Below are 10154 nucleotides of genomic sequence, written 5' to 3'. Positions count from 1 at the left end.
GAGCAAGGTGACAGTTGGATGTTACGATACTTGCAGATGAATATCGATTTTTTTCTAGGAAAGAAAATATTGATATATATCGCAAAATCGATATTATTACACAGCCCTCACTAAAAGTATTGATAAGTTTCAATCAGACTGGATCAGCTAGTAATTTTGAGTTCACTGTGTCTTCAGGATCCTGAACTATTCTTCTGACATGGACAGAACTGTAATTGATGACATCGTTGCAAGAGCCTTCAAGGTGTGGAGTGATGTCACTCCTCTGACGTTTACCCGCCTTCTTCAAGGCGATGCAGACATCATGATCTCCTTTGAAACAGCTGGTATGTGCTCTTTTTTACATTTCTAAGTCAAACATTTGCACTCTAACAAATTAAGAAGCTGAATTCTAAAAATCAAACATTGATGAGCTGCTTCATGTTCTTTTTAGACCACGGGGATCCATACCCCTTTGACGGTAAGCATGGCGATCTAGCTCACGCCTTTTCTCCTGGTGTGGGCATTGACGGGGAAGCCCACTTTGACAATGATGAATACTGGACTCTAGGAAAAGGAAATGGTAACTACACCTCAGAAATCACGTGCTTCTACCTTCCTCCTTCCTCTGGTGTTCTTTGCACAGATTTCCTTTAACACACAATCCAATCTGTCTTCTCAGTGGTGAAGACTTATGCTGGCAATGCGGGAGGTGCCGTATGTCACTTCCCCTTCGCTTTCCATGGGAGATCGTACACCACCTGCATCACTGAAGGCGTAAACAACAGCATACCCTGGTGTGCAACCACAGCCGACTACGACACAGACAAGAAATACGGCCTCTGCCCAAGTGAACGTAAGCATGACAAAAATGACAAGCCTGAAGTTATCCATTATGTTTATGAGCTTGTGAAGGAAAACTGGAACTCATCCAACTACACTTTCAACTGTAATCCTCACAGTCTTGTTGACATTTGACGGAAACGCGAATGGAGCCCCCTGTGTCTACCCCTTCGTCTTCCAGGGTAAGATGTATAAGAGCTGCACCACCGACGGTCGCATCGACAGAAAACGCTGGTGTGCCACCACTAGCAACTATGACACAGACAAGAAATATGGCATCTGTCCCAAACGTGGTGGGTAACAGAAAACACAAGGCGTGAAAGTCCTGCCATAGAGGCTTGTTGCTTTGTTTAACCACAGTTATTTTGTCTCTTTTTGTCCAGACACTGCTGTAATTGGAGGAACCTCGGATGGAGATGCCTGCCACTTTCCTTTTGTGTTCCGGGGCAAGGAATACCACTCATGTACTAGTGACGGTTTCGTAGGCAGCAAATTGTGGTGTGCCACCACAGATAACTTTGATAGAGACAAAAAATTTGGCTACTGTCCCAACCGTGGTGGGTAACAGAATACACAAGGCGTGAAAGTCCTCCCACAGTGGCTTGTTGCTTTGTTTAACCACAGTTATTTTGTCTCTTTTTGTCCAGACACTACCGTAATTGTGACAAGCTTAAATGGAGATCCCTGCCACTTTCCTTTTGTATTTCGGGGGACGCTATACAACCAATGTACGAATGACGGGAGGACAGACTTCAGATTGTGGTGTGCCACCACTGGCAACTATGATAGAGACCAGAGAGGGGGTTTATGTCCTGACCTCGGTGAGCGACAAGAATGCAAGAATTTGTTCTGCGTTTATCATTTTATGTGATTTATGAAATTTCTAACTGGCTATCTTCCAGGTGTTAGCCTGTTCCTGGTGGCTGCCCACGAGTTCGGACACTCCCTGGGTTTGGATCACTCCAACATTAGAGGAGCTCTCATGTACCCTCAGTACAGCTATGTGGAGGATTTCTCCCTGGATCAGGACGACATTGATGGCATTCAGTTCCTCTACGGTGAGCGGACAACTCAGTACTCTTTCACATTGAATCTCGTCAAACACATGAAAACTTTGCCTTAAAGAACATTCCCATATTTTCCAGGAAATAAAACAGGCCCTGGTCCTACTCTCAGCGCTACAGTAATACCTAATCCGACTGGTTCATCTGTTGTGACAGTGTCACCAATTGTAGATCCCACCAATGACCCCTGCAAGATGCTCAAGTTTGACACCATCACTGTGATTCAGAAACATCTGCATTTCTTCAAAGATGGGTAAGCAAATAGCTAGTTCTACTTATGTTCTAGAAACATAACCTATTGTGGTGCTAATCTTGCATTTCTGGTTGACAGGTATTTCTGGAAGGTATCAAGCAAGACAGACGGAAGTCGAACAGGACCATTTTCCATTTCTCAGAGTTGGCCAGCTCTACCTGCTGTCATTGACTCTGCCTTTGAGGATGTTCAGACCACAAAAATATACTTCTTTTCAGGTAAGGAGTGTTCTTTCAAGAGCTTATCAGAGCACTGAAATGTTAGACAAAGAGTTGTAATCATATTTTATTGTTACATTAGGAACCAGGTTCTGGGTGTACACAGGAAGCAGTGTGCTAGGTCCCCACAGTATTGAGAAGCTTGGTTTGCCCCCAAGTGTACAGAAGGTGGAGGGAGCGCTACAGAGAGGGAAGAGCAAAGTGCTTCTCTTCAGTGGAGAAAACTTTTGGAGGCGAGTAGAAATTGCCTCCCTTTTTAAGACAAAAGATCTATAAATTAACCCATCTTGTTAAAGGACATACAGTAGATCTCAATCTATCTCTGATCCCTACAGGTTTGATCTCAAGACCCAAATGATTGACAAAGGATACCCCAAATATACCGGGGCCAGCTTTGGAGGTGTTCCTAATGATGCTCATGATGTGTTCCAGCAAAAAGGTAAACATGCGTTCTAGAACTAAGCTCGGGAACACAAATGCACAAACGTCAACAAAACATGGCATACATTGTGGTGGTTGTAACATCAACGTTTTTCTTTCAGGCAACATTTACTTCTGCAGAGATCTTTTCTATTGGCGCCTGAATTCTGGCAGGGTGGTGGACCACACCGGCAATGTGAAATATGATCTTCTGAAATGCCCAAAATAATCAAGAAATAACAACTGAGATACATGCACAGATGGGCAGTGAGGCTGGAGCAACCAAATGTTTCTTTGTGCAGGTGTCTGAAAGAATGTGATGCAGTGTTTGTTCATCATGCCTTTTGTATGATGTATGTGCTTTATGCAATGTGAACGACCGACGTCTATTGAATTTGGCTGATTATTACTCATACAGCATTGGACTGAATGCAAGTCAAAGGCCCAGAAGGCAAGTAACCATTGTTTGCACTCAGTCTAACATGCTGTGAACTGATGACCGTAGTGGCCTATAATTTGAGACCCTTACAAGTAAGTTCAACACATGCTTTCTGGGTAAAACTCGGGATTTGCAGATGAAATTTCATGTCTGACTGGTTCAGACCCTTGTCAGTATTCAAATCATTTTTTTGGTATTCATAACAACATCTAATATTATTATTTTATGTCATGAGCCTGTTTGTTTGGTGTGGTTTTATGTGATTTTCTGAAAGTGGTTTCAAAGCCATAAACTGCACTGGAAGACATTCTGTGTCTCCTTAATTAAAATTATTTATAAAACTAATAATTTTGTACAAATATTCCAGCTTTCAATGCTATAAAAATTTTGTGAGAACATTCTTCCTTTGTCAGCGTCTTTATCATTTGCAAATACTTTAAGTATGGTGGTGGGAGCATCATGTTGTGGAAATTCGTGGAGTTCATAAAACAAGAACATTCCATGGAAACAATGAAGCAAGATATTATTTAGAAAAACTTAGAAAGAAATGAGACAAAATGAAGATGGTCAGTGAGAAGCAGGTGAATGTATACAAATATACATTGGTGATGTTAGAGGAGAATGGCAGACTAAAATAAAGATAAATAATTAAGCAAGTAATGTTTATGTACATTTGTAAACACACAACACACTGAATCTTGAAGTAGATTGGCTACAGCAAACTGTCACACCAAGCACTCGTGTCAAGTAGGAACAGGAAAGTGAGACAACAATTCACACAGACTCACCAAAATTAGACAGCGACAAATTAGAAATATGATGTCCTGTCAAATGAATCTCAATTTCAGCTGCAACACTCAGACAATAGACTCAGAATAATAAAATAGCATGAATCCACACTGCCTTGTGTGGGTAGTGTGGAAAAAAAAAAAGCTAAATCTTCCACACACAAACATAAATTTTGTCTGACCCTTCCTGGTTAAAATATTAAACTTTCCTGTGCCTTATTATAAGATTCTGTCCTTCAGATTTCATTTGCGTGAATGCGTGTTCAGCATCTTGCGTTTCCCTCTTTGTGGCGACATCAAAACTGTGATTGATACTGAGCTGGCAGGAGGGAGTAAACAGATGGCTCTTTTTGTCTTCATAGACACAGACTCCCAAAACCAGATTCAGTCAAGCTGCGCAGGAAACTAAAGACCTGTTACAGAAATCTGTGTCGCAATGTTAATGAATGTTTATTTTTTGCATTTAAACCATGAGAGAGTTTCACTTCAGATTATAAATGCCCCTCAAAGGCAAAGAAGGAATGTTAATATTGCAGAAAACCAAAATGGCTTCATGAGCACTTGGTAATCAACACCAAGCTTGTATTTTGATACAAAAGAAAATATGAAAAAGTTTAAGAGAATCCAAATATTGTATAAGTCCATTCACCTTTTATTTCTATAATAAAAATATTGATTCAGTGAAAAATATTTCTATGTGCCTCACAATACATTTCCTCTGTTCTTGCTTGAAGCTCCTTCTGCATTTAAGGCATGTAAGGCAATGCAATCTTTATTTTCAGGTTAAAAACTGACCATTTTTAAGACGATAATAAACTAGTTGGTTCCATAAACCAGCCCTCTTTTTAGCTCAGGTACTATTTTTCTGAAGTTTTCTCTGTTTCAGGAGTGGTTTATATTCCAAACTTTTCTACACTGGGGACTTCAGCTCTTTGAATCAGCTACAAATGGGGAACAATGACAACATAAGCAGCAACAACAGCTAACACATGGGTGAACATGATGCTTTTATCTATTCCAAAGCTATGCCAAACTATAAGAATGTTAATAGTAACAATATGCTTTACTTTAGTCATGTTTATTATTTAGGTCGATCTTTGCATCTTAGCACTCTTCTTCCGTCCCACCCTTTTTTTTCCAATAAACTTCACATTATTATGCTTTGAGACAGTACGCTCTGTGCAGCCAGCTTCATTAACAATGACTGACTATGTTAAGGACCGCCGACTGAATAGATGTATTGCAAATTAGCTCAGGCTATAAATGTTACAGTTTTGGGTATTATGTATACTCAACAATTGTCGCCATTCAAACAAGCAACAACCAAACAAACCAGTCTGTACTCAAAATAAGTTTTCATCCTACTTATACAATATTGTACTTTTTCAAGAAAATCATACACATCTGCCTTCATTCAATAAACCAGTAAATAAATTTACTTTCATGAGAAACTTCTAATTTGCGAGTGACAGGGCTGAAATGATATCTGGAAAGAAAAAAAAACTGTATATGGCAAATCAATTTCTTTCTTCCCTACTTTGTCTTCCTTGCATTGCTTTATTAAACAGATACTGAAAGATACCAGGTAACGTAGGGTAACTAAGACAAAAGCCTGTGTTCATCATCATCAAATGTGCGCACATCTCCCCCTAGTGTTTAAACACCGCAATGACTTCTGAGTCTTAATGAAATTGCAGCTTAATTTCATCTGCCTGTGTATTTTCTTGATATAGACTGAAAAATGTAAAATCTGTTTTGTTTTGTTTCTTTCAAGCAGCTGAAAAGTGCATAAGAAACATGATTACTATTCATTCTTTACTACAAATGTAACAGAGTTCCACCGATCAACTATATTAAATGGCATAATGAGGATTATGGTGAAAAACTCAATAAAAAAATCTCTTAAAATCAATTATAGTACAATTAGCTTTCCGAGACAGGTCGTTGTACAAAAACTATTTACCAGAAGACTTAACATGCTGGGTTTCCATAAATTGTGTATATATATATATTACACACACAGACACACACATATATATATATTGGCCTTTATTTTGGCCATTTTTATTCAGTGGCCAAAATAAAATGAACACAGAGTGAAGCCTTAAATACTCTGATGAAATTTTTTAATCTGATCAGAGAAATGCACCAAAGGAATTTGATTAACACATATTTGTATTTTATTCAATAAATTGTACAAACTACAAGGCATTTCTAGAAATAAGAATTGAAATTCAAACATTGAAATTATGTGACCCCCACATTGTTTATGTGACCAAAGTGTGGTCGCATTTCTTTGGTTAAATTGTGATTTTAGTTTTGGATTTTACCCTGTATTGAAATGCTTGGGGCAATATCACGCAGTAACACAAATGCGCCACTAGACGGCAGACGGGGGACATTACGAGACTGATGGTGCAACAGTTCTGTGTGGAAAAATCTTCCCTCCATTCGGGTGAGAGCTACCAGCACAGCATCACCTTCTCCTGTGGCTCACTCGTTTCTCCTGTTAAAACAGGTTATTTAGATCTGCCCGCCTGTCCCTCCACCTGGGACCTGCAACAATTACAGCGAAGAACAAACAGGGCCGGCCCAAGCCTCCATGGGGCCCTAAGCAGTCTTTTGATGTCTGCCTCAGAGGCCACATTTTGAAAGGAAGTTGGACTCTACCTATTAAAGTTTTAGGTGCTCAGCATCATGGATGTAGCTTTGACTTGTTCACGACTGAATTCACTGTTTCATTTTGGTCAAATATCTCACGGCAAAATTAAACTGACGACGACCTACCAAGCCAAGTGTGTTTAAAGGGGAAAGGGCAGCCGCATTCAAACACAAAACCACTATCAGAAGATAGTTACTATCAGAAGATAGAAAGTAACTATCTACTTTTTTTACTTTCTCTCCTTAAAAGTGGAAGATTAAAAATACCCACTATCTGCCTTTTAGATAGTTACTTTCTTTCGTTAAAGGTGGAAAAAGATTAAAAATACCCACTATCTGCCTTTTAGANCCACTATCTGCCTTTTAGATAGTTACTTTCTTTCGTTAAAGGTGGAAAAAGATTAAAAATACCCACTATCTGCCTTTTAGATAGTTACTTTCTTTTGTTAAAGGTGGAAAAGGTTAAAATACCCACTATCTGCCTTTTAGATAGTTACTTCCTTTCCTTAAAGGTGGGAAAAGATCAAAAATACCCACTATCTGATAGTTACTTCCTTTCGTTAAAGCTGGAAAAAGATTAAAAATACCCACTATCTGACTTTTAGATAGATACTTTCTTTCGTTAAAGGTGGAAAAAGATTAAAAATACCCACTATATGACTTTTAGATAATTACTTTCTTTTGTTAAAGGTGGAAAAAGATTAAAAATACCCACTATCTACTCCTTAGATAGTAAATTTTGCTCACCAGCAGTCGGAGCCTGTCCCAGCAGATATGAAAAAAACAAAAAAACAATTGAAACAGTCCTCACCCAATAAATTTAATGAGGTTCTTATGGATCCAGTCAGTCGGCAGTCACAGGGACGAGACCTCCAGCTTCCCTCGTTCAATTTGGAGGTGAACTGAAGACAAAATCCTCAGATTGGCCAATCCATCCAATCTCTCGTCGCCCTTGACCTCTCCACCTCGCCGGATCCTGTTCGTGACTGCAAATTGTTGTGGAAATTTTCCTTTAACAAAGAGTGAGGCAAAACTGTTTCAAGAACCAGACAAAGAATATATTCTTAATCAGTATTTATTCGAAGGCTCCACAGTGTTCAAACGTTCACTGAACGCAGTCAGGAGAAAGAGGCCCGAGCAGAACACAACTTACAGTTTTATAGGTAGAGGTTCATTCAGATAACATAGTTTGGTAATCTACTTGGTTACAGGACAGAAAGCAGACTGGACCACAGACACATGTGTCTTCTTCACTAGGAGCCAGGAGAGATAAAGGAACAATTCAATGACTTCATTATATTGCTAAGGCCAATGACTCCATTGTCATGTTAAGCTCAGAAAACCTGCTTCAGAAGGATCTTAATGATTCAGCTAATCATAGTAACCTTAAATTTTCCCACTACAAGCTCCACCAACCCCACGGACGGGAGATGGTCGGACCAGTCCTTCTGCAAAAACAGGAGTCTGATGGCGACCCCAAGGCGTCTGAAGGCCAAGTATGGTTCTGCCAAAATCTCCACGTAGTCCTTAATTGTAGATATCAACTCATTCCAATGTGCAAGGTCCATGTTGTAGATTATGATATTTTTTTTCCCATTTTGCATTCCTCACCGCAGTTACTTTTGGTCAGGTTCTTCTGTCATGATATGCGGTGAAGGTGGTGAGGCAAACTCAGTGGACCCAGGTTTTAGGGAATGAAATGATTAATTTAATAGTGATGGGCTAAATGAATCCAGGATTCGAGGTTTGTACCAAGTAAAAAGGGGGCGTGTCCGATGAAGCCCCGCTTCAAGGCTTGTGTCATCTTGTTGAGAACCACGTGACTGGCAACAAACAATGCCTCGCATTACCTGGATCACGGGACTGCTTCATTTTGCGTTTCGGTTTTCAAAGTAAAACCAAGATGAGCCATGCTGCATCATGGGTTGTTGACCATTTGGTCGTGCATCAGAGGAGGATATTTGTCTTCAGTGGTCAAAATAAAATGAACACTGACCAACATATCTGATGTGTATTGATGATGGCTCCCATCAAAATGTAATGTTTGTTACTGGTTTTCTTAATTGTAGATTATGGTGTTTTTTATGACTTAGACTTTAGAAAGTTTCACTATTATTTGTAGTCTGATTAGCAAAGATATGTCAGTTTTGCACAGCAGAAACAGATTTAATCCTGTTGCAGAACTAAAATTCAACATGTAGCCAAATATAAGGGATCGGAGCCAATTAGAAATCCAAGAAAAAGCAAACGCCCCAACAGGCACTGCACTCTCAAGACACTACAACATCAAATGTCTTTATTGTCAAATCTGTCTATGACATAAAAGAAAACTCAACACAACCACTGACGTTCAACATAAACCAGGATTAGACAAATCATTTTAATAATTAAAACAGATGACAATTAAATATGGTTTCATTGATTCTCCTGTCACTAAACATGAGCTTGATGAAAACTGTGACAATATTGCATTTAGTAATTTTTGGAAGTATAATCCACCTGAGTGACAAGGCTGTTAAAAAACTAATGACAGACTTGACGGCAGACTAGATGCGACAAGACAAGGATCCAACAATGAACACAGGTGGGTTTAAATACACAGGGATATAATCAGGAGAAAGAACGGACAGCTGGGGACCATCAAATGGTAGATGGGACAACAAGAAGACTCAACAGAACACAGAATCCTAAATAAACACACAAAAAACCCAAATCACTACAAAGCCCATCTTATCCCCTAATCTTATATTCATCAGCAAAGATTTAAAAATCAGCCTCCATCCTCTTCTGCTCTACAGTGAGAGGTTTGACAGTTAACAATATTCACCCCACTGTTTCAACTCACTGACTTTCTTGCTATATTCAGTGACATTTCAGACCAAAAACAATTATTTCAGCTAAAATCAAAATCGGCAGGTCGGGCTTTTTAAAGATTAGTAACCAGGTATCGGCCAGAAAATTGCAATCGATGTAGCCCTACACATATATTCATGACATTCTTTGATTAAATAAATTTCTCTTAAGCATTACTCCAATAGCTAAAAATTTAATTTATACCAGGTGAGTTTTTAGCCACAAAATGATTCTGCTCAGCAGCAAACAACATATCCTCAACTACAGCATAGAGCAGCTCATCGATACAGCAGCTGTGTAGCCTGACGTAAAAAACCTTTTGCTACACAATGTCAAACATCGAGAAATTTTAATTATTGTTACCAAACGTTATCAAACACGGCGTTTTGAAGCCAAAAATACCTCAGAAATATACAGAGCCAACCATGAGAATCAACTCATTTAAAGTTTAAACTCAGTGTCACACAAAGACAAAGAGCCTAGCATAAATGTTTGGGTGTTGAACTGGACCGTTCCAGGTTGCCATCAAGCTAGTAGCTTTACTAATCTTTTACATTACATTACATTACCAAGTCACATCAAAACAAACCTTTATCTTGGCTTTTTTCTGATCTTTTTGTTTTTTCCCTCCTTGAA

The 10154-nt window shown here is 39.1% G+C and overlaps 1 protein-coding gene across 1 annotated transcript in view; it reads left to right on the top strand.

The window, feature by feature from the left end:
* The window catches only part of LOC103132308 (matrix metalloproteinase-9-like), a 4121-nt gene extending 1115 nt beyond the window's left edge, over window positions 1-3006 (top strand). Inside the window, exons 2-12 of the mRNA XM_007544092.2 lie at window positions 178-326; window positions 434-562; window positions 662-835; window positions 942-1115; window positions 1206-1379; window positions 1725-1880; window positions 1968-2139; window positions 2218-2357; window positions 2440-2590; window positions 2693-2796; window positions 2900-3006. Coding sequence (XP_007544154.1) covers window positions 178-326; window positions 434-562; window positions 662-835; window positions 942-1115; window positions 1206-1379; window positions 1725-1880; window positions 1968-2139; window positions 2218-2357; window positions 2440-2590; window positions 2693-2796; window positions 2900-3006 — 1630 coding nt within the window. The remainder of the gene's footprint in view (window positions 1-177; window positions 327-433; window positions 563-661; window positions 836-941; window positions 1116-1205; window positions 1380-1724; window positions 1881-1967; window positions 2140-2217; window positions 2358-2439; window positions 2591-2692; window positions 2797-2899) is intronic.
* Window positions 3007-10154: the final 7148 nt, after the last annotated feature.

Source organism: Poecilia formosa, unplaced genomic scaffold, assembly GCF_000485575.1.
Source record: "Poecilia formosa unplaced genomic scaffold, Poecilia_formosa-5.1.2 Scaffold989, whole genome shotgun sequence".
In the NCBI taxonomy this organism is placed as follows: domain Eukaryota; kingdom Metazoa; phylum Chordata; class Actinopteri; order Cyprinodontiformes; family Poeciliidae; genus Poecilia; species Poecilia formosa.
This window is presented reverse-complemented; position numbering and strand designations above follow the sequence as displayed.